We start from the raw sequence: 24,725 nt of genomic DNA on the forward strand, positions 1-24,725 counted from the left end.
AGATCATTCAGATATCGCTATTAATTTTATCTGATAACATCAAGATCCATACAGTTGTACCATTTTCTTCTATTCGTTCAGTTGTATCATTGTTTTCAGTATAATTTCAATAGATTGTTCTCTGCTGGATGAGGCATATACTTCAGAGACAGAATTTCTTCCATATAATACATTGCATATTAAAAGGCTGTCCTACTTAGAATCCTATTAAGAATTTATTTTAAGCAGGTAAAGTTGTCAATGTTTTGTTTTTAATATATGTGGAAGCTTGTGTTACTGTTTTGTTTTGTTATTTATTTCTTTATTTTCTGGGGACATCTCTCATACAAAATGCTTTAAAAACATGGTCTTTGTTGGTTGTGTCCTTAACAGTTGTAATGATTAAATATCTTTTTCCTCTATTTTTGACTACAGTGTTTGCTATTGACTATGGTATTTACATTTGTTGAATGCTGCATTTTTTGGTCTCTGTGTCATGACATAGCAACCAGAAATTGTATGTCACACTTTGTCTTTAGCGGGCTCATTTTTATTTTGTCTATCATTTTGTACCAGCTTATCATCTTTGAAACTGTTCTGTTCAGTTGAACATTTATCTAAAATGTAATGAGGCAACTCTTACTCTTAATAGGTTGTTACATGAAATGGCCAATAAAACCTTTTTATGCCCTACTCATAACACTGGCAGAGTTCCATCATTCTTAAATTTGGAGATTAAAATCCCAAGTCAGAAAATACTCTAGATACAAAATTCCAAATTCAGTGCCTAGATCCAAAATAACCTTTGTCTGAGTGATGAAGCTCTGGCTATTATTTTTACCCTTAAAACATAAAACTTCTGGAAGCTTTGTCAAATAGCTGGTACACTGATGTGAAAATTCTTCATGAAGGTTTCTCCATAAAAGGTACCTCAAACTGATGTTTCTAAGGTAATTTGAATGAGTTTCATGGTGAAGTACTTATGACATGTTTCAAAATTATTTTCAGCAAAACTACATTTGGGAGAACAATGTTTTCTGCTCACCCAAGCAAATCTGAAGAGATTGTGTCTTTTCTAAAAGCAGAAGTACACCTTGCAATTCCTAATGTGGTAAGTTATGTGTCATACAGATACGGTAAAATACACTATATTATGGTTATGTCTGCATTTGCCCAAGCACAGAATGCAGGCACTGTACTACTGAACCAGCACCCATTCAGGAAAACAGTTGCTCAGGCTCTTTAGTGCACTGACAGTACAGATGAAATTTGCTAACATTACTAATGTTCCTTGTTTTTGTCTTAGTAATACTTGCAGAATCTGGCCTTTTATTGTTCTTGTGTGTTTCAGAAATAATATTGCAATCTATTCATCAGTGGTCTTTGTAGAATGTTTACCAACTTCACTTGTAGTGATTGAATTGTTGGTATAAATTTTTCATGGTTTCTATATATTTATTTTAGCTGTTTTGTTCTTTGCATATTTAAATCCTTTGTTGAATAAAAATAATGAACAATATTTTTGTTCAGTTTGGTTTTAGTCACCTCAGTAGGAAGTAAGATGACCTGAAAGAGGAAAACTCAACAAAAAATTAGAAGATTAAAAAGCAAGAAATCAGCTGTGGATTTCTGTGTGCAGAGAACAAAAAGGCAACCAGATTGCAAAGAATTAATAGATGCATTTGTTTGCCTGCTGTACAGTAAGATAATTTTGTCAGCAATACGTATGTTGTTTTATTTTTTATGTGAGAAGATAATACTATCCAATTGTCTTACAAAAATTTAGTTTTACATTTGTGAAATGATTATGGAATAGAGGTTCTGTTCTAAGGTGATATTCCTTAGTTTGAACACGGTACCAGTGTCAGACATTCTAATATACTTCACACTGTGTACACATTTACAAGGTCTGCAAAAGTGTGGAATTTTTACCTTACGAATATTTGCATAATGCTTCAGGCTTTGTCCTCTGCAAAGGGAAATGTACCTATCTTTCCCTCAACTCCTCTGAAATTCTTGGTTGATCCAGAGTAGCAATCAAGTAATGTTGGGTAAAACATACTGCTTTATGTTAACAAATAGGATTTTACAAGTTCCTTGCTTTTATGCATACAACTGCTCAATCTGTAAAATTGATTTATAAAACATAAGAGTCGCTTTTTAGTGTTTTTTATCCAAGTTCTTTGTTCTGATGTTTAAAAACGAATGCTGTTTTTCTGTACTTTCCTGGATCACTCTCAGGTAGGTTCTTCCTCCTGGTAAGCATCCTGGAGGAACAGATGTTTGCATTTCCTCCACCTTATCCTATGTGGAATTCTTATCAGACAAGGACAGGATAAAGCTACAATTAACATTATTCTGACAATGCAGTTGTTTGTTCTGTGTTTGGGACTTTCTGTCTGTTTGTGTGCTACTAAATAAAGGTGGCTAAAGGCTGTTTTTCGACCTCAAAGTCAACTGACCTGAAATTTGTATTTGCATTTATTACTGTAAATACAACTGTTTGTATTTACAGTGATAAATGCTTTTTCTCCTGAATCCAAGAGTTTGCATTCAAACTGGGTGTTAAGTTCAGCATTCATCATGTTTTATTCTCCGAATTGTGCCTGAATTTTGTCTGCGAGAATGATATTTTACATCACCTCAAACTATGCTAGGGAGCATAACAGCATTTATACAGCATGGACAGTGTGGTTTGACCCTGTTCTGTTAGCTTGTTGTTTTTATTCCAGATCAAGAATCCTCTTTTTACTCTGGTAATTGATAATGAATTCTCTACCCCTTCTGGCTTGTTACAAAATCCTTACCAAATATAGAATTTGAGGTCTTTAGGGCTACTGCATGGTGTTTCATTTATTTACTAAATACTGTGCTCTTGCAGAAGTTTGAAGTGCTGCTACTTTGGGGAGAAAAAATAAATATTTATTCAACTAGAACCTTTGGCACTTTGATCTAGATGATGGTTGCTTGTCTTATGTCCCATGGCATGAATGCATGAATAGATAAGCACTTAGAAGGCATATACTTGTAAATCTTCTTTGAAATGAGCTGTCCATATGTACTTTCATGACGAATACTCTCACAGTGTTTACAATCCAGAGATTAAGAGTAACAGAGAAGAGGAACTTGGCCTAACGTTTTTGATGCTTTGTGATTCTAGAATGTGGGAAATAAGGCTTGTAGTGTATTCCCTAGACTGTAAAAAAGTATTTGAAAAATGCTGTTAAAAATATTTTAGGAATTGTAAAACCAACTGTAAAAAAAAAAAAAAACACAAAAACAGACTACTAATACTTTCATGTCAGCTTGCCTACAATGTAAGTGTACAAATAGGTCAGTACAGTATATTTCATTTCTTTAGAGGCAATTCTGAGGGAGGCAAACTCTTAGTTACATTTTTCTCTTCTGGGGCATGCTCTCTATATTCACTATGAGTAGAGTAAAACTGAAGTCTTGGAAAATGACAGTCACCTGCATTTGTTTCAACAATATTTCAACTATTTGGAATAGGTAATGGTTCCCAGTTTAGATGATATACAGCAAGCCATCAATCGTATGATTCAACTGATACTGGACGTAAGTCGTGGAGTTGCTCAGTGGGGACAAAGGCATTTGCAAAAATCTAATTTAAAAGCAGAACTAGACACACAGCAAGTATCTTCAGCAGGTTTTGGATTATCAGGAAAATTAACCAAAAAGGGGGAAAGTAAGTTGCTTTTTTTTTTTTTTAACTTATTTTAAACTTTGGATTTTAATAAAAATGCCATATATAAATATTTATGAATATATTTACTTTGTTTCAAAGAAGCCAACTGTGGATTCTTTTGAACTAATATGTTGTTCTTTTTTTTTTTTTTTTAAATTAACTATATTTTTCAGAAATAGCTTTTCTGGTTTATGTAAGTATTAGAACCTTTAGAAACAATAATCAAAATTTTCTTTTTGAAAAATTGCTAAATTATGAATCCCCTATTTAACTGAGGCAAAGTAAACTCCTTAGGTCATCTTTTTACTTACTTGTTATGTTATAGTTGTAGCCATAAACAATTATGTAGACTAAATGTCATTGAAACATTGAGATAGAAAGAGTACAGTATAATCTATATAGTATAGATTTCAGTGACAACGTTTTTTTCTGTCTGTATTCCCAAAATGGATTATAAAATGATTGAAGTGTTTGTTCATGTGAATATTCTCAATGTAGATAGACCTGCAGGCATTCTAGTCACATACTTTTTTTCCCTAATATTATTTTTATGCAGAAATTTCTGTTTCTATGATTAGATGTCCATACTGTTTCTATGGTTAGATGTCCATATGAAGCAAGCACCCACTGGAACAACCAACCAAAGAAAAACAACAAACTTTTGATGTCAGGTTCTCTTTGTGATCTACACTGCAGTAGCATCTTTGTTGTGATTCCTTTGGGAAATATTTAGTATCTTGGAAATTTTTTCTCTCATAGTCCAGAGTTGGGATTTATAATCATTTGAAGCACAGACATAGAAAAATAATCTCTTAAGCAGGGTGACAGAAAATTACTAAGACTACTACTCATAAGACAGCCATAGCCTTTCCCTCTGCTGTGTTGAAATACAAAGTTAGCAAGTAATCTTTTTCATCACTTTAAAGCAACTCATCAGCAACATCCAGGAAAGGGTGTTGTGTGGAGGGGATATGTTATTATTTGGTCAGCTAGTTCTATGGAACAGATGGCACAGATGGGATCAGTCTGAGACTTCGTTTTCAGTGACCAGATCCCTGAAAAAGTTTGCTGACCAGAAGAAAAGTTGGCATTGCTTTAAATCCCCCCATTAAACAGCATGGATGGCAGGAAGAGATGGCAGAAGGATTTTCCTTCTCCATTCTCTTACATATGCTTCAAAATGCTCAGGCCCTTGTCATGGCAGATGGGCTCATTAGAACTTTAGGAACAGTAATGTCTACATTGATCTTGATTGTATCAACAGCTCATCAGAGATGAAGTAGGGACATGATAGATTGTATTTTACTTACCTTCTGTTTGAGTTTGTAGTTCTTAAAGGAGACTGGGATCCTGTTTCAAAATCAACAATATAACTGGAACAGCAGCTACGTTTGTGTAGCTTCTGTATTTTCTTTCAAAATGCCTTTGGAAGCATATTCGGAAGTGAAAGGTTTAGCAGAATCTCTTCTCTCTCTCTCTCTCTTTTTTTTTCCTCTTCCTTCAGCTCTACCCTCTTTCAGACAAGACTCAAAAGACTTTGATATCAACTGTTTGTGTTTTGAAGCTACATTTGTCTCACAAACTTTATTTTTGCTCTAATAAAAGATGCAACTTGGTAAAGTTTGATGTCTCTTTTGATATTACTAAAGATAGTTAATGAAGGGCTACTTAATTCAAGTATCTTAGAGTTCAAGAAACACTGTTTTAAGGGGTTTATATGATTTTAAAACCTTATTATATGAATTTAAAAAGAAAAAGCCTAAAATATTTATGAAGCCTTGTCATCTTCTAGTTGCAAGTAAACCATAAAAAGGAAAAATAGTGAATAAAGAAGGATATTTTCTTTGCATTTTGAAACATCAATTCTAGGCTGAATTTGCCCTAACTGTATAGAGCTTAGACTGAACTAGTACTTGGTGCCTTCATATTAAGCAGATAGACATGTAAAGAAGGTTATACAGCCCTACTGAACAGCAACTGTGCTTAAGATGGCCTGCATAGGTTTAAAGAACTATAACTAACCAGACTTGTAATAGTTTATTAATTTATATATGATTTTACCTTACAGAAAGAATGAAAGAAGTTGTGATACAAAGAAAGCTACGGAATTTTTACTCAGGTGTTGCAGAACATGAAGATATTTCTAAATTAGTTGTGCTCCTCTCTTCTTCTGTGAATTATATTAGAGAAGCAGCTAGTGAAGCTTTGCAGGATTTTCAGAAATATAAGGAGCTGTGGACAGAAGATAGAGATGCCAAAGTTCAGGTGAGTTTAATGCTGATCTACAGGATTGTTTTTCATTAATCTAATCATTTGAAATTAGAAAACATTGATAAAAAAAAAATCAAGAAAAAGAGTGTAGAAAAGATACTAGAAGCTCAAATTTTGATTCTGTCCATATGAAGTAGTTGTGGTTATAGTAGTTCCTAGGCAGAAGGAATAGCATGCTACATATTTCTTATGTTGAAGTTTGGGTTTTTCTGTTTCTGTGCCTTTCTATATAATGATAAAGTGGTCCTAGGTTTTTTGTTTGTTTTGTTTTGCTTGTTTTTAATTTCTTTTTTTGTTTGTAGAACTCTGAATTTCAGGCCATAAGAAAGTACTTCAGTTTCGCACAGAACTTCTCATACTGTCAGTGTTGATACATGTGCATTTTTCTCTATGAAAAGTATTTAAGTCGTTATTTTGAGTTTAATACATATTTTTATTCACCACCTTTTCTTTATTTAATTCGAGAAGGTGAGTTCTGCAACCTCTGCCCAACAAAAAAAAAAAAAAAATAAAAATCCTGTATTCCCTTCCTGGTTGTTTGAATTATTGTTAACAGGTTGTTTCCTGCAAGTTGAGTCCTCAGAAGCAGTAGAAAAATGTAGTTCCTTTTAGAACAGGAAAAAGCTCATTTCCAGTAATTAGAAGTCTCTGGGAATTAACCTTCAGAATATTCACACTGTTCTTCTACAACAGATTTTTAATTTAAAGCTTGAATTTGGATGTTCAGTAGAAGAAAGTTGGCTACTATATATACTTCATTTAACCTTGGCTTAATTCAGTTTTCTATTACTTTCTATTTAACAGGCTGCATTGTATGTAGATAAATCTGTGAATATCACATCACCTTGTTTGCTACAGGAGTACCAGGTCTCTTTTGGATATCACACTGCAACTTGCACAATTTATGTGGGCTAAGAAATATACCTTATTTTACTTGTAGTCTAATTAATTTTTTAGTTTAATCAAATACTGTTAGCTTGGTCTAGTTAATGCTGAAGAAAAGTGTTACAGAAGAAGCCTCAATAATACTGCATTTCATTTTTATGCATGCATGCCCTTTTTTCCATCCCCCTTCTTCAGCACTGTGCTAACTCTCCCACTGCCAGTCTGGGTGCTCTCACACAAAAGAAGAGGAAAATAACTTTCATCATTTATTGTTTATCCACGCAATGTAGGTGTATTGAATACATATCTTGGGTAACATTTCCAAAATGCAGCTTTTCAGGATCACAAAACTTTTCTACACCTGAGTTCTTACGCTCATGGAACTCCTTACAAAATTTGTTTTACTGCAGTTGTTTCATATGTTATTCCGCTAATGGTCTACCCTTACTGTAAGTGCAGACATATTTTTTGATCTGTTATGTCACATGTTTTTACAAAACTGGTAGGAACAATATGTCTTGGATGTCTATTTCTCTGTTAAATTTGATCAGATTTTTCCAACAAGCTTGAGAATTACTGACAGAGAAATTCATAAATGTGAATGTCTACTCCTGTGCATTTTCCTAATTTAGCAAGGCCATGGAAGGATAAATACAGGCATAATATCGATACACATTTTCAGTAATTCCTGAATAAGTGTTGCCACCTTTTTACCAAAACTATGAAAAAAGGATAATTGTTGATTGACATTTTAACCTTCATACAGCAATTTTTGGCTAGCTGTCCATCTCTGACTGAAATTAAGGAAGAAATACTTCACTATGCTATGTTTGAGCAAGAGATGGAAGATTTAAAACCCATTATTCTTCTTGGTCCAATTGAATTGCACACAGGTATGACATTTTCTTCTCTTTGTACATCGTAAGATAATGCATAAAATAGTCATAGGTTACTTGGCTTATTCTCTAAAATAAATTGCTTACAAATATGAGTAGAAGTTATTATGGGCACTTCATTTTGTTAATATTGCTTCCCTATGTAGTAGTGTTTGGATCCTCAGATACTTTTTATTTTTGTGCAGAATAGGAAGTTAGGCATGAAACTAATGAAAATACTACCATGACATTATGCAAGATAACATCATGGTAGTTTGTTTCTTTAACAAAATATAGATCTTCAAAGATCAACAAACAAACAAAATACCTTGTACCCTTGGGTTCTTGGTGAAGATTTTAAAAGACTTCTTCACGTTTCTTTGTTTGTTTGTTTTTGTGTTTGTTTTGTGTGTGTGTGTGGTTTTTTAGGAGAACATGAATAAGGTGGTCAATGAGGCAGTATGAGAAAGGGTATATAAAAATCTAGTGAGTTGTCTATATATATAAAATATATATAAAATGTATAGTCAATTACATGGAAAATAACAATTTGGAAAATAACAATTTTAACCCCAGTTGAAGGAAATAAGTTTCATAAAATGCACATTTTTGCTTAAGAAATCCACTGCTGCACAATCCTGTTTAGTGAAGACGTTGAAAGAATTAATAAGTATTGTAAGTATGCAAGTGCTTGTGCGCATGTTGTGTATGTGCCCATAAGAATTTACATAAATTCATATATACGCACAGTAGGGAGAGTATCACAGAATATTCAGAGTTTGAAGGGATCCACAAGGACATTTTTAGATGATTAGCTCTGGATATCTAATGGCCTTTTGGAATCAGTATTTTAATACTGATAGCTGCATTACTAAAGAGGAAAGCATATCTTCTGTAAAATTTGTAACTAGAAGGGTTATACGGTGTTAGGACCTTTCAGCTTCTGTCACTAGAGTATAATATATTGCTTATTAAAATCCTAACTTGTTCGCACAAGTTAAAGTGCCAACAATTGGCTTTTCTGTCTCTTCAGTGTCAGTTTGAGTTCATACATTAATTGTTCATGATCTGATTTGACACCTTATAGCTTTAGTTATGAAGTGTTCCAAATCCCAGTATTGAAATCTCAAGATGTCATTTCTTCAACTGGTATAAGCCATTTAAATATCAACAATCTTCATGCACTTAGTTAATATATACTAATTAAAGATCATCTCTGAGAATGTAAATCAATAATTAGGTATTTTTCTTTTTTATTTATCATCTCTATATGTCGTATCAGATAAACTTACCAAAGCATCTTACAGATGAAAATAGAAAAATACAAAAGTATTCAAGTATACTTGAAATTCCAAAAAAAAAAAATTTAAACTAGAGTAATTGGATTGCATTTCTGCTGATGTTATTCTGAATTGCTATAAAGAACCATATATGATGTGTGGATTTATATATTTATTTATTTTGAAAACAGGACCCCTGAAAAAAGCTTTATCAGTTGAAGCCAAAGCCTGGAAGATGGTCCTCTGTCATTATTTAAATGAGGAATATAAAAAGAAAATGACAGACATGATGTCATTCATAACTACATATTTAAAGAAATTGTCTCGACCTCTGCGTGACCTAGATGATGTCAGACTGGCAATGGAAGCTTTATCTATCATACGTGATAATAAAATACAAATGGATATGACTCTGGGACCTATTGAAGTAAGATGACTTTAATTTTTTATTTTGATTAAAACGGTTAGTTTTATATATGAGGAGTCATTAAATAAAGTGAGAACCCAAATAAGGAGTTTACTGTTATAAAAGGTCTACAAGGAAGATAGGAAACAAAGTAGTATTTTTATTGCTATTTTTATTATAAATTATGAACCACTATTAGATAGTTTGGTATTTACTGTATAAATTCAGAATAAAAAAAAAATAGATTCTCAAATAATTTATAACTTAAATACAATATAGGAGATGGCATGCAGATGTGAGCACAAGAGACAGGAACAGTAATCTCCCTTTTGCTGTGTGCTTTTCCATTAGCCTTAATCTTTTTCCTAACTATTCTGTGTCCAAGAGAAAACATTGTTATAATCTAACCCCCTTGAATATAACCAGAATGCATTCACAGAGCCACACATCATTGTATTCTGTCAGAAATTTGCAGCATTCTTCCAGTTTGCCTGATTTAACTGGATAAAGAAGTTCATTAAGCTTTATATATACTTCGCAGTTCTGTTGTTTTTTTTTATCATACTCAGAAATAGTCAGCTTAATATAACATCTGTTTTACATTTTTATCCACCTTTTGAAGAAGAAATTGTACTGCTCAATACTAACATTTTCCTTCTGGAAGACTGTTCTGTTAATGTGATACCAGAATGGACTTTCAGTGGATTGTTGATATTATTCCTAATATTAAGTTAAGGAAGTATTACTAAACGTTCTTTCTTAGGCTGAGTATCTTCAGACTACTTGTCAGGCAAAAGATAGGGATGTGATAATCACACACATAGATATTAAATAAAATAAGCAAGAGAAACTGAGTTTGGCACTGTTTCTTTCTCAGATTTTACATATGTAGGAAAAGTGATGCAAAAATTGTAAATAATATCATAAAGATATTTTAAATTCTGAAGGAATAATATTTTTTACCAGTTTCTGGCACTTTGAGATGAATATTAGTCTAAAGATTCTTTCCCAAACCTCCCTACAAACCTTTCTACATCTTACATTCTATACGTTTACTCCTTTTCTTTACTAAAATAATGAGTTCCACTCTGTTCTTTCTTCATGAGCTTTCCTTAAATAAATAAGAGTTTATAGCTGATAAAATCAAGATCTGAATATAAAATAGTGTCACCTGATCAGTAATTTCAATTGAAAAAGTTCAATGTTTTGTCTTGTTTCCTTAGTGAGCTTAATTAGAACTTTTGGGGGTGATTAGGCATTTTATTTCTTGCTAGAACATGACTGAAGGAAGGAGGGCTTGATGTAAGGAAAAGTAAGACTGGAAGGCGATCAGGCATAGACTGATTATAGTCTGAAGAATCATGCCTGACCAATTTGATAGGCTTCTATAATGTCTAGCTCAGTGGACATAGGGAAAACGTTGGGCATTATTTATTGTGATTGTAGTGAGGAATTTGACAATGTCTCCTATAACATTCTCGTTGACAAACTGATGGAATGTAGGCTAGGTAAGCAGACAGTGCGTTTGACTGAAAGTTGGCTGAATTGTCAGGCTCAAAGTGTTATGATCAGTGGCACAAAGTCTAGTTGGAGGCCTGTAAATAGCAAAGTACCACATGGGCCCACCCTCGGTCTAGTACTGTGTTAATGACCTGGAGAATGGGACAGAGTGCACCCTCAGCAAGATTGCAGGTGACACAAAACTGAAAGGGATGACTGATATACCAGATCGTTGTGCTGCCCTTCAAAGTGACTGGGCAGGAACCTCACTAAGCTCAAAAAGGGCAGATGCTGAGTCCTCCTCCAGGAGATGAATAGGCAGCATAGGCACCAGCAAAGGCTGGGGTGACTGTCTGAAAATAATCACTGCAAAAAAAGAATTGTGTTTCTTGGTATATACCACGTTGAACATGAGCCAACAAAGTGTGCTTGTGGCAAAGAAAGTTAAAGGTATCCTGGGCAGCATTAGTTAGAAGAGTCCCAGCAGGTCAAGGGAGGTGAAACTACTCTTTCACTCTGGTGGGTGAGATACACTTGGAGTGTATCTCCATCCTTGAAGAAAAACCTGACTGGACACAGGACCTGGTGTTGGGCAATATGTTCCAGGTTACCTTGCCTTGAGGTTGTGAGGGAATGGACTAGAATGGACTAGACAATCTCTAGAGGCCCCTTATAACCGCAGTGATTCAGTTTACACCTCTCAGAAGTTGAACAAGAGAATTCCAAGTGTAGGTATCTGCACAGAGTAAACAACTATATTTATGAAACATCATGAACTGCACATAATAGAAGTCATAGGTCAGAGGATCAGCTAACATGATATGTAGTGTTGTCTTCATTAACCAATCTTATGTGTACCTTTTGGGAATCTGTAAAATAAGAAGGCAGTCTTATGTTTAAATAAGTTGTTCCCTTGGTCTGATAAGAGGGTCATAAAACAGAAGATGTGCAAACTCCATGGATGCAAACAAGTTACTAGTGTGAATAAATAATAAGAAAGGTTCATAATGAAATAGATACTTATGCAGATGCTTGATAGCTTGAAAACATATAGTAAAGATTCTATGGGTCAGATGGCAAAATATTTCCAAAATCTGTGATTTAGTGAGAGTAATTCAGAGGTGGGGAAAAAAAAATCAAAATATACATTCAGGTAATGTAATACAGATACCATTAAGATGATAAAACTTCATATATATTTAATATTCAATGTATTGTGTTTGTATATCTTTCTGTTATCTCATCCAAGAGAATTTTATTTAAAGAAACTCTTTTTTACTGTTTTGCTCTAGTTCTGATTTATTCAACATCCTTTTTTTTTTTTTTTAAGAACAAATGAATATTTTATGCCTAAATTACATGTGTAGATTTTCTTTGAAATGTTATTAACACATTGGATCTATGTTTCTGCAAATGAACTTAAAATGGATTGTTACTAAGGTTTTCTCTTTTCGTCTAGGAAGCCTATGCCATTTTAAACACATTTGAAATTGAGGTTACAAAAGAAGAATCAGAAGGTGTTGATTCACTCAGATATTCTTTTAATAAATTACAGAAAAAAGCTGTAAGTATATAAAACTACAGTTTAGGATATAAATGAGTGTGGGACAGACTCCGGTTTGTATTCTGACTCTTGGTCTTAGTTGCTCACTAGTGTCTATACCTTTGATTAGGATGTTCATTTTCTAATTTTATTTTTATAGAGAAGTTCTTTAATATTAAAATATTTATTATAGCTTTTATATATGTGCCTAAAATCTGCAAGAAAATGAGAAATTTATTTATTCTCTTTGATTTTTTCTGGTGTCTTTCTTTTACAGTTTTTGCTCCATTCTTGTCTGATCAAGATTATAGATCTTAGGTTACATAATTTTAAAAATTGCATACTTCCTCACCGTCCTTCCCCTTAAATGATGACTGTACACATCATTGTTTAGGACAGACATATCCCTCAAAAGCTCAGTGTCTGTTGGACATTTTCCTGAAATGGGGAAGTTTTGGTGGAAATATGGAAATATTTTATTGTAATATTTAGATCCTATTCTGCAGAGTAATCACTGGCATGAGTAATTTATATTTTGATTTCAGGCAGTTCTTGTTTCTCTCTCAAACTTTTGAACAAAGAATATTGACGTTTTTAAAGAAAATACTGAGCAATCCATGAGGACTGTAACATTTTGGGTTTCGTTTTTTTTTTTTAGAGGGAGGAGAGGAATGGAGAGAAAAAGGATCTTTATTGTTCTGTTTTCTGTGTCCTTATATTTCCTTCTCCCCTTTTGTAAATATTCATTGTAAATATTCATTTGTTAGTAGATGGGAGAGCGTGTTGTTGCTGTTTTCATCTTTCATCTCAAAAATTGAACATGTAGCACCATGAAAGAAAATAATACCTGTTTAGTTTCAAATCATTCGCTTTTGTTCAAAACTTTAATACTTATGTATGTATGATTTTGGGTTATATATGGCTCAAATATCTGTTCCTGATTTTAAAAATAAAAAAAAAATAAAGAAAATAATAATGTATTTCTTGTTATTCTTTTTTGTCAGACCAGAATTCAGGATGAGTTGGTTCAAGTTCAGCCCAAATTTAAAAGTAATTTACTGGAATCAGTTGCAGTTTTTCGGGAAGATGTGTCAAACTTTGAAACATCATATGAAACGGTAACTGTAATATTAATTTTTTAGTTATCTGAAAGACTTGTACTTGGCTTTTCAATATTTTTATTTGCATCATTTGGATGCCAGAGTTTTATGCTGTTGAGCTACTGAATATGGTAAATATGTCATGGTTGTTAAGCAGTCATTGTTATACGTCATACTTTTAAGTCTGGAGAAACAGCAGTGCAAACAACTCAGAGAAGAGAATCACTGGTGGCATGATTTTTCATGAGATCTTAGTTTAGAAATTGCAGTACATTATGATATCTTTGATTGTATTCCCATGTTAAAAAAGTGTCACAGGCCACACACTGGAGATACGTGTATGTATGTATATATATAAATATATATTTTTATTATTATTATTTATTTATTTCAAACAAACAAAATATGAGAAATGAAATCTATTGCTGTTCAATTTAATAAAGCTAAAGATTTCTTAATTTTATAAGTGTTATCTTTTATTAGATTTACCACTGTAAATATTGTGTTAGCAACACACGTAACTTAATTGGATCTTGACTATCAAAAGGTTATGTATTTTGTGATGAGCTACTGTAAATATACAGTGGACTTCAGTCACTTTGAGAATTAATATTGAGGTTTTTGTTAATTGTTTCTTTAAAAGGAAGGACCTATGGTTCCAAATATTCCACCTCAGGAAGCTAGTAATAGGCTACAGATCTTTCAGGTAAGAAAATAAACAGTTACATTTTGAAATAATTAAATTTAGATCCACTGTTGCTTATCAAAGTGAGTTTAGAGAAAGACACACCGAAGACTCAATCTCGGTGGGTATTTTGTTTAGTATTTAATCAGGCAATGTTTTCCTTTAAGTAGAAGGACTGATAAGTAACCCTGCTCCACTCTTCATGTTTCTTGAGCAGAAATTATCTACCTAAAGAAATAAGAACAATAAAAAAAAGGGAAGAGGCAAGTACAACTCAATAGTAGCTAAAAAGAAGCCAGATTATATATTGGTCACATAAACCAATCTTTCCCTCCTGTAAAGATCACATTTTCCATTAGAAACTTGCCTTTCAACTCAGTGTTTTGTTTTTGTTATGAACCTTAGTTCGTGGTTCCACAATGAGCTTTATTCCATTTTTCATCCTTGTTTTCTTCAAAAGTTATAACTTGAAGATTCCGCCTCAGCCCCAACCCACGTGACTGTTGTTAGTATCTTATGTATTATATATTTATTCTGTAAAAAGTGAATTCAAAGTTCTTGAAAAGCACCAACAGAGTAACAAAAGCTTAAACTTCCACATGCATCTAATATATACTGAAAATGAAATGACTTTGTTTGAATTTGCTCTTCAAATAAATTTGTCAGATACATTTATGCCGACAAGGTAATGCTGTTGTACGCAAACTGTTCTTTCACTTTCCCATGTTGATCCAATACTTTGGACAGCATTTACACTTTGTCTGACAGTAGCTGTATTTTTGGCACTCTCTGATGTTTTTAATTCAGGACGTCTACTTTATCACCTAATACAAGTATTTACTTTTCTGTCTGCATGATATGGAATTAATTTCACATCCCATGTTTGTAAAATGTTTCTTCAAATTATTGCTTTATAAATATATTTACTAACTGAATTCAACATATGGAATTGATACTGCTTTACATGAAAACTGTTTCAAAAATTTAGATTAAATGTATTTTTCAGATGTTTATGCTTGTAATACAAGTGTTTTAAGACAAGTGTAGAACTGTAGATTTATTATTAGACTATTTTAAATTATATATATAATTTATTTTGTCTGTATGAATCTTAATGTCACCAGGCTAATTTTGATGAGCTTTGGAGAAAGTTTATCACATACTCATCTGGTGAGCAGTTGTTTGGATTGCCTGTCACAGACTATGCAGTTTTGCATAAAGTCAGGTAATTGTGGAAATACAGCTGTTCTAGGTGTTTATTAAGTATATTAGAAAGGCTAAAGGTACACAAAAGGGGAATCATAGAATCATAGAATATCCTGAGTTGGAATGGACCTACAAGGATCATGAATTCCAACTTCTGGCTCCACTCAGGACCAACCAAAAAACCTGACCTGAGAGCACTGTCCAAGTGCTGCTTGAACTCCAGCTGTCTTGGTACACTGACCACTGCTCTGGGGATCCCGTCCCAGTGCCCCTGCTTTGCACTACAGAGCCACCTCAAGGTGCATAAACTACCACAGAATCATAAAATATCCTTAGTTGGAAGACACACAAAGATCACACAGTCTGGCTCTGGATTCCACACAGGGCAATTTAAGAGTGAAACCACGTATCTATGGGGAATTGTTCACATGCTTGTTAAACACCAACAGGCTTTGGGCTGTGACTGCTTCCCTGAGGAATCTGTTCCAGTGCTTGAACACCCACCCTCTCAGTGAAGAACCTAATCCTAACATCCAATATACTTGTCCTAATATCCAGATCTTCCCCTGACTCAGCTTTAAGCCATGACCTATCGCTAGTCACCAGAGAGAAGAGAACAACACCTCCCTCTCCACATCTCATTATGAGGAAGTTGTAGACAGCAGTGAAGTCACTCATCAGTTTTCTCTAAGCTAAGCGAACCAAGTATCCTCACCCACTCCTCATAATTCATGCCCTCTAGTCCTTTCAACATCTTTGTTGCCCTCCTTTGAACATATCTTAATAGTTTTATATTCTTATATTGTGGACCACAAAATTTCACACAGTATTTGAGGGGAGGATGAAGATACTACTGAGTATTAGGGGGACAATCATGTCTTTTGGATGAGTTGAAGTTTTATAGAAGTATACCAAAGCAAAACTTTCCCCATATAAGTTTAGAGTAGTTAATAGGTCTTTAGCACCATCTGCTTTGTTGTTGTTTGTTTCTTTGTTTGTTTGTATTAATGAACTGTTCTTTTCTAGATTAAGAAATAAAATCTAATTGATCTCAATTTTTGGTAGTAGTATTTCAGATATCATGTATAGATATCCAAATAGCTGATTGATATTATTCGTATGACTTTTTTGGTTCCAGGAAGGAGTTAAACTTGCTTCAGAAATTGTATGGATTGTATGATACTGTAATAAGCAGCATCAATGGTTATTATGAGATACTTTGGACAGATGTAGATATTGAAAAAATTAATGCTGAGCTTCTGGATTTCCAAAACAGGTGTGTTCTTAATATGAACAGAAACTTACATTAAATTAATTAAGATTTAGGTAACTTTAGTGAAGCTATTTGATATATTTAAATACAAAACTTCCATGAATAAGGTTTATCATAAGGTGATCAGGTTCTTCAAGAAAGAGTGGGATAATGCTATACTTTTAGTTAACCTGTCTTTCATCTGTAGTTTTGATAACAGAATACTATATAATGAGTTGAAGTGTTGATCTTTATTAAACCAACCAAACTGTTATGCTGAAAGTTTGTGAAAGGGAAATTAATCAACTAGGCGGAGTAGCCTATTGACTTAAAGTGCTGGATACAATGATAACATTTCTGAGTCTTTTACAATATTTCATAGAGTCATAGAGTATCCTGAGTTGGAATTTACCCACAATGATCATGAATTCCAACTCCTGCCTCCACACAGGACCACGTAAAAAATCTGACCATGTGTCTGAGAGCATTGTCCAAGTGCTTCTTGAACTTCGGCAGGCTTGGTACTGTGACCACTGCTCTGAGGAGCCTGTCCCCATGTCCAACCACCCTCTGGATGCAGAACCTTTTCTTAATATACAACCTAAGCCTCCTCTGCTGGAGCTCCATGCTGTGTCCCCAGAGAGCAGAGCTCAGCACCTGCCCTTCTGCTCTCCTTGTTAGGAAACTACAGGCTGACATGAGGCCTCCCTTCAGCCTCCTCTTCTGTAGGCTGAACAAACCAAGTGACTTCAGCCAGTCCTCATACGTCTTGCTCTCTAGACCCTTTTCCATCTTTGTAGCTTTCCTCTGGATGCTCTCTAATAGTTTTATGTCCTTTTTATATTGTGGCACCCAAACCTGCACGCAGTACTTGAGGTGAGGCTGCACCAGCACAGACCAGAGTAAGAAAATCATTTCCCTTCTTTCATCCTTTTTTAAAACATTTCTTCCTTTTAAAATGCATTAACATGGATTAACAATAGCATCTAAATAGCATAGTTTTGAGGAAAAAAAAAAAAAAAGAAAGAAAAGAAAAAGCAACAAACATTGCAGTAAGTTTGAAAGCTTAAAATGGCTTTGTCGTTGAGACTATTAAGATGTAATTAGATTGCTTCAGAAGTATTTTCTAACCTTTTCTAAAAAGTACATTTATTATTTTTGGAAGAAATACAGTATGGAAGAATAGGAGAATAATAATTTACAACAGAGTAACTGCATCATTGAGACCTGTCCACCACTATCCTGCTACATAAGGCAATCCTGTGTCATGATAAGCTCAATTCTGAAACAATTCCAGCTTTTTTTGCACTTCTTTCCCCCAGTCCTCTTATTGGAGTAACATTCCAGAATCTGACTTTATTAATTTCCAAAATAAAGGCATAATGAATTGATGTGTATTTGTTCTTGTGCAAGTATTTGGTGTTTTGGTTATATCTATACTACGATTATAGAGTAGAGCAGCCCTACTAAGATAGCTTTACATCAATCTTAAATCTAGTTCCTGAAATGCAGAGTTTCTCAAAAGCTAAGTTATAATACTCTTTGAAATTCGTTGTTTAATGTAAAAGCGTATAAAAGGCCAATTACCTTTGTAGCTCCAGTGAAAAGTCTTCTGTATAAAAAGTTTTTCCTTAGCTTGTTAAGTACACGCCCCAATTATTGACTCATCAAATTCTTTAGTCCTTTGCTTTGTCAACATATCTTACCACTTAGCATTGATTTGAAAGTTTTTTTTTCATGCCTTATCTCACTGATGACTTCAAGTAATCCAAAAATAGTACCAAAACCTTCATGAACTAGAGGGAGAGGATCTGTGCTACAAAATGAGGATTTTTTTTTATTTATTTATTTTTTAATGGGCATCAGGGTGTCATGGTAGTCTAGAAAGTGTATGTTTTTGTGAAGCTTAACTTATGTATTATATCAAATATAGCATTATAATTGGTAAGTGAAAAATTTACATAGTTTTTTAACTGCACTTTTGACAGAGTGGAAGATTGGGTTTGAAATTTGTGTTAGTTCTGAATCTCTGAGTGGGAAACATGAACTGTGAAATGATAATATTTCAAGGAAATATGTGCCAAAGGTAGTGGTTTTGTTTTTTGTTGGTGGTAGTGTTTTGTTTTCTTTTTCACAATTTTGAGGTTATATATATTAGAATTTCAGAGATGAAGAGCCACTCAAAGAAGCAAACTCTTGACAGACACCTAATCTGTAGTATCTTGTCTTTGTGTAAAATGTCATCTTCTGATTTACAGGGCTCAGTAAGGATAACAAGGCTCACAGCTTTGGAACCTGCAGCATATTATTCAAAATGTGCATCTTTTTCATATCTGATTCCTGTGCTCCGAATAACTGAACCTCATATTAATCCTTTATTAATGAATGAAAAGAAAGTTTGCAAACAGAGCAAATGATAAAATATTAATATGTTTTTTGGTCAATAAAAATTTGTGATGATAAGCAGCTAATTAACTTATGTTTTAATGCAAGCTGCAATATTTCTGTTTATTAGTAAAGAATGCATCAGAGGTTAAAAATGTTAAGTAATATGTTTTGTTAAGAGGACTTACGGGTTTTTACCTAAAAAGATAGACTAATTTGACACAATTTTACATAGAAAATGTTGACCTCAATAGCAGCTATTTCATATTTCCTCATGTGTTTTTAGAATGTTTTTAAAATTTCCTATTTTGACAAAAGGACATTTACTACTGCATTATTTTAACTCAACTGCAGGTGTCGTAGGCTACCTAAAGGACTCCAAACCTGGCAAGCATTTTTAGATCTCAAGAAAAAAATTGATGATTTCAGTGAGTCTTGTCCTTTGTTGGAAATGATGACTGACAAAGCAATGAAGCAAAGACACTGGGATCGTATAGCTGAAACAACAGGACATCAATTTGATATAGAATCTGATACCTTTTGCCTTCGAAACATCATGGAAGCACCAATTCTTCAAAATAAAGATGACATTGAGGTAGGTACATACATTTTTTCTTCCTCCTTCATTTTATATTATCAGCAAAAATGTCATAAATTATAATTTATAAAATGTTTGTCTAATTATTTAATTATATTTCCTAGAGGAAAGGTGGGGAGGGACTCTTTTTCAGGGAGTGTAGTAACAGGACAAGGGGGGATGGTTTTAAACTAAAACTGGGTAAATTTATATTAGGTACTGGGAAGCTCTTTACTCTTAGGGTAGTGAGGCACTGGCACAGGTTGCCCAGAGAAGCTATGTATGCCCCATCCCTGGGGCATACACAAGGCCAGTCTGGATGGGGCTTTGGGCAATCTGGTCTGGTGGGAGGTGTCCCTGCCCATGGTAGCAGGATGGAATTATAGATGGTCTTTAAGGTCCCTTCCAACCCAAACCATTCTATGATTCTATGAAATATACATGCAAATTATATCATTATATTCATACTTTGATCATACTTTGATTTATTTTTGATGTTGGACTTGATGAACTTCAGATATCCTTTCCAAGGTAACCTAATCTGAGATTCTATGATTCTATAAACTGAAATGTGATAGGATTAAGAGTTCCTATGAAAATGAGTCTGTCATTACCCAAAAATATATTGAAATAATGATCCAGAAATCTTATTGTGCAGAAATAATAAAACATGAAACTGTAGAAATGGAATACTAATGCATTTACAATGGAGTATTTTTCAGTTTTCTACATGTATATATTTAATTTTAGTGAGATTTCTGTAAAAATAGTACTGTGATTTTTGCATTTGTGACACAGCTGTACTATCTTATAAAATTTAATATATTGTTTTTAAATAGACCATTATTAGATGTATAATATCAGGAAGTGTTTAATTTATGAAGAACATAGATTCTAAAAAATTATTCTTTCTTTGCAGGATATATGTATATCTGCTACAAAGGAAAAGGATATAGAAGCCAAATTATCTCAAATAGCTGACAGTTGGGGAAACCAATTTTTGAGCTTCTCATCATTCAAAGGGAGAGGAGAGCTACTGCTAAAGGGAACGGAATCATCAGAAATTATAACTTCGATGGAGGACAGTTTAATGATTCTTGGCTCTTTACTGAGCAATAGGTACTTCTAAAATGAGTTTGTATGGTATTTTCAGTAACACACTGAGGTAGTAACTCAAATAGTATTAGACTAAATTAGCAGTAAGTTTGAATGGAGTGTAATGAAAAAAAGAATAAAAGCTAAAATTTCTGATTAAAAAACTACAAGTGGCACACTTTCGTGTATTAGCAGCAACCTATTGTCTTAATAGATTTGAATATAATCCAGTTGGTAGAAACTTCTTTTCAGGGGATTCTTCTTGCTCTCCAAGTTAAACAAGTGTGTTTTTTTTTTTTCCACTGTTTTCACTGTTTTTTATTTTACTTTCTTATTTTATAATAGCTTTTTTATTTTATTTTTTATTTTTTAAGAATTAAATCATTTGTGTTTCTCTTCCATTATTTTAGATACAATGCACCATTTAAAAAAGATATTCAGAGTTGGATTTCTAAACTAAGTGGCTCTACAGATATAATTGAAGAATGGCTGGTTGTACAGAACCTCTGGGTTTATCTTGAAGCTGTTTTTGTAGGGGGAGATATTGCAAAACAGTTACCCCAGGTAAACTTATAGGTATTCGCCTATTATGTATTAATTGCTATCTGTGTAATGCTTTTCAACAGATGATGATGTGAAAGCACTTATGTTTTTATAATATATAGGAAGCAAAGCGTTTTCAGAATATTGACAAATCATGGGTAAGAATAATGCAACGAGCTCATGAAAACCCAAATGTAATTACTTGCTGTGTTGGAGATGAGACTATGGAGCAACTTCTACCTCACTTACATGAGCAGCTGGAAGTATGTCAGAAATCACTTACAGGGTATGAATTTTAAACATGTGTGTGTATGTGTATATATATGTAATATTTTATTATTCTGTAAATAGTTTATACTAAATAGTCAGTCTCACTTCAGTTCCAAACTAAATATTTAAAATGTTTCAAAAGAGCAAATCTGAAGAGTGAGTCTACTTTTTCTAGATTATACCTACACAGTTTCTGCTTACTTCTAGTTTGCATCTTTCAGTGTCTAGCAATAGAAGTCATCCGAACTTTCTGTAATCAGGTTTCTTTAAAACTGCATGGGTAACTGGTGAAGATAATCTCTCCTGAATGGGAATTTGTATTGATAATACTTGAAAGGGAAGGCAGGAAGGCTTTATGACAGTTTTAGTTTTGTTGTTGTTGTTTTAAGATAAAACCAGATAGTAAATTTTCAGTTTCAGAAATAGATTCAGCAGATAGAAAGGACTTTAGGGTAAACAAACAATGTCTGCTCATTGTTTACAATCTGCTAATTGTCTGCATATTCATTAAAAGAGAAAATAGCATATATTTAAACAAACATAAAATAGCATAGAAATTTTATGTAACTGTGTTTCGAGAATTCTTTGTGGTAGGGAAGTTGATTCCAATGTCCATCATTCCAACATTTGGCATATTTCTTAATTCAATCTTAATTCAAGATCATTTGCATCAAAATATGATAACCTGTAGGGAGATACTAAGGAAGTATCATTGCTGGTCAGCAAGTATTCTTTGTGTGTACAAGCAGGTAATGTTCTGTCACTGTGAAAAATGTTAAAATTTGATAGTCTCTTAAAAAAAAAGAATATTCAAAACTCCCCTTGCATATCTTCTTAAAATGTTCACAGTTGAGATTTGCTTTAGCATCTGTCAAGTCTTCTTTTTTAAATTAAAGCTATATAGAATGAAATATAAATATTCCAGTCTTTTGTTTTTATGGAGAAAAAAAAATAAGATATAATATTCTAATGGAAATCTTGTTCAATTTTAAAGATATTTAGAGAAGAAGAGACTACTGTTTCCTAGATTTTTTTTCGTTTCTGATCCTGTACTTCTTGAAATTCTTGGACAAGCAAGTGATTCTCATACAATACAGGTACAGCCTTAGTGATTTTTTTTTCCCACTTATAACAAAAAGAAATTTAAAAGATGTAAAAACACTCAATGAATGAAAACATTAACATTTTCTTCTTGCAGTCTTTGGAGATTTGTTGTTGTTTTTGTTTCTTGCTCTTTAGTATTCAACAAAATATGAAATGAAAACAAAAATACGTAACTTAAAGGCAGTCTTCGGCATCCAGGACACTAAAATATGATCCCATCACATGATTTAATGAAGGTTCCTTTCATGGCTAAACTGACAGAAGGGAACCTCTGAAACTGCTGATTTATGTAGTGCTAGTCTAGATTGTAACTGAGGGTTGAGATAAATAGTTGACTTAACAACTGACCATTGTTCTGCTAGATTGCCTCCGGAAAATGTAAAACAAAAGAGAATTAACAAAAAATCTACCAGCAGATGGAGATATAATCCTACACAAGCATTTCAGCAATTTTTAACTTTAGATGGCCTGAAGCTTATCCGTAGGTTCAGACAAACCTTCACAAGATAACCTTACTTGAGATTTTTTTGTTGTTGTTTGCTACCATAATATATTTAATTTGACATTTTAATTGTCCTTACAGCCACATCTTCCTTCCATTTCTGACAATATAAATGAAGTAGAATTTCATGCAAAGGATTATGATCGCATACTGGCAGTCATATCAAGAGAAGGAGAAAAAATACCAGTAAGACTTAGATTTTTTTCCCCAGAAATTTTGTTAATAGAGAAATTGTTCTGTTATTGGACAGATAACAATAATTCAACTTAATGTATACTTAATTACACTGATGATTGAAATATTTATTTCTAATAAAATTGTCTTCATTAAATATTTTTCTACAATGTTTATAGAAATTAAATCTGTAATTGTGCATAAAAAATTAGGAACTATTTAGTAACTAATGGTGTTGAACTGAAGTTTAACTATGTCCTATTTTCTTCCTTTTGCTTTAATTAATTTTTCAGTTGGACACTCCAGTGATTGCAAAAGGACCAGTAGAGCTTTGGTTGCAGGATTTACTGCGTGTGCAGCAGATTTCATTGCATGGTGTAATTAGGGCAGCATATTACCAAATTATTGACCCAGGATATAATTTGCTGAATTTTCTTAATCACTTCCCAGCACAGGTGAGAATACAGGATGTGGAAGATGTGTGTGTAGTCTGGGCTGTGTGTCCAGGGAGATGGGAAATAAACAACATATAAGCTAAGGAGTTGTCTATATGAGGAAGTTTCAATAGAGGAAACAAAGATATAAAACTACCAGTAGCAGGCAACCTGTAATTATCTCAGTTTTGGTGTCCTATATGTAGCATGATATTTTTTCTTATAACACACTTTAAAATAATTTTGTCTTCTCTTGGAGAATGTGAAATAGAGCTTGTATTTTCTGTGATGGATATTGAATGTCTGATATGCAATGAAAATTTCATGTGCAGATAGATTTCTCTAAATTTATGCTTGCAAGAGCTATGATTATGATTATCTCATGTCATAATGATTTATAATCTCATGATGGTTTATGAGTTTTTCTTCATAATTCCTGTATTTGTCATTAGGATAATGCACTCCTAGAAGAAGCCTATTTTGTAAGATTCTAGTTTGCCTAGACATTTCTCCATCTTACTGATTGTTCATAAATTTCATTAACAAATAATGAATTGTTTCCCAGCCTTCCCAAATTCCGACCTGGTCATTTGCTAATCATTATAGCAGTGGGCATAACTGTTCAATAGAATTTATGCAAATATTAAAACTGGCCAGTACATTGCTAATTAAAAAAAATGTTGAGGACATTTAGATATTGAACAGAATTATCTTAAAGCTGTATTTATGATGCAATTATGCTGTATTTATTATTATTTATTAGCTGTGTTTATGATATAATTAAGCTGTATTTATGATATAATTATGTCTTACATTAGTGGTATTTATTTTAAAGGTCTATTACTTTTCTTTAAAAAATAAGGACTGTCAGTCTTTTTTGCATGTCAAACATTTTGAAGTGGCTTTATTACCATGTGCAAAGTAATGGTAATAATTGGGATCTTATTTCCCAA

General features: G+C 33.2%; 1 protein-coding gene across 1 annotated transcript in view; it reads left to right on the forward strand.

Annotated features, from left to right (window-relative positions):
* Nucleotides 1-24,725, forward strand: part of LOC140002139 (dynein axonemal heavy chain 8-like) — a 135,855-nt gene that overhangs the window by 35,658 nt on the left and 75,472 nt on the right. Inside the window, exons 26-42 of the mRNA XM_072035706.1 lie at nucleotides 988-1,090; nucleotides 3,490-3,685; nucleotides 5,754-5,950; nucleotides 7,608-7,734; nucleotides 9,188-9,423; nucleotides 12,362-12,466; nucleotides 13,450-13,563; nucleotides 14,189-14,251; nucleotides 15,355-15,455; nucleotides 16,575-16,712; nucleotides 19,428-19,668; nucleotides 20,570-20,769; nucleotides 21,156-21,309; nucleotides 21,411-21,574; nucleotides 22,553-22,655; nucleotides 23,246-23,350; nucleotides 23,632-23,793. Of these exons, the coding sequence (XP_071891807.1) occupies nucleotides 988-1,090; nucleotides 3,490-3,685; nucleotides 5,754-5,950; nucleotides 7,608-7,734; nucleotides 9,188-9,423; nucleotides 12,362-12,466; nucleotides 13,450-13,563; nucleotides 14,189-14,251; nucleotides 15,355-15,455; nucleotides 16,575-16,712; nucleotides 19,428-19,668; nucleotides 20,570-20,769; nucleotides 21,156-21,309; nucleotides 21,411-21,574; nucleotides 22,553-22,655; nucleotides 23,246-23,350; nucleotides 23,632-23,793 (2,509 nt within the window). The remainder of the gene's footprint in view (nucleotides 1-987; nucleotides 1,091-3,489; nucleotides 3,686-5,753; nucleotides 5,951-7,607; nucleotides 7,735-9,187; nucleotides 9,424-12,361; nucleotides 12,467-13,449; nucleotides 13,564-14,188; nucleotides 14,252-15,354; nucleotides 15,456-16,574; nucleotides 16,713-19,427; nucleotides 19,669-20,569; nucleotides 20,770-21,155; nucleotides 21,310-21,410; nucleotides 21,575-22,552; nucleotides 22,656-23,245; nucleotides 23,351-23,631; nucleotides 23,794-24,725) is intronic.

This window comes from Anas platyrhynchos, chromosome 3, assembly GCF_047663525.1.
Source record: "Anas platyrhynchos isolate ZD024472 breed Pekin duck chromosome 3, IASCAAS_PekinDuck_T2T, whole genome shotgun sequence".
Lineage (NCBI taxonomy): Eukaryota > Metazoa > Chordata > Aves > Anseriformes > Anatidae > Anas > Anas platyrhynchos.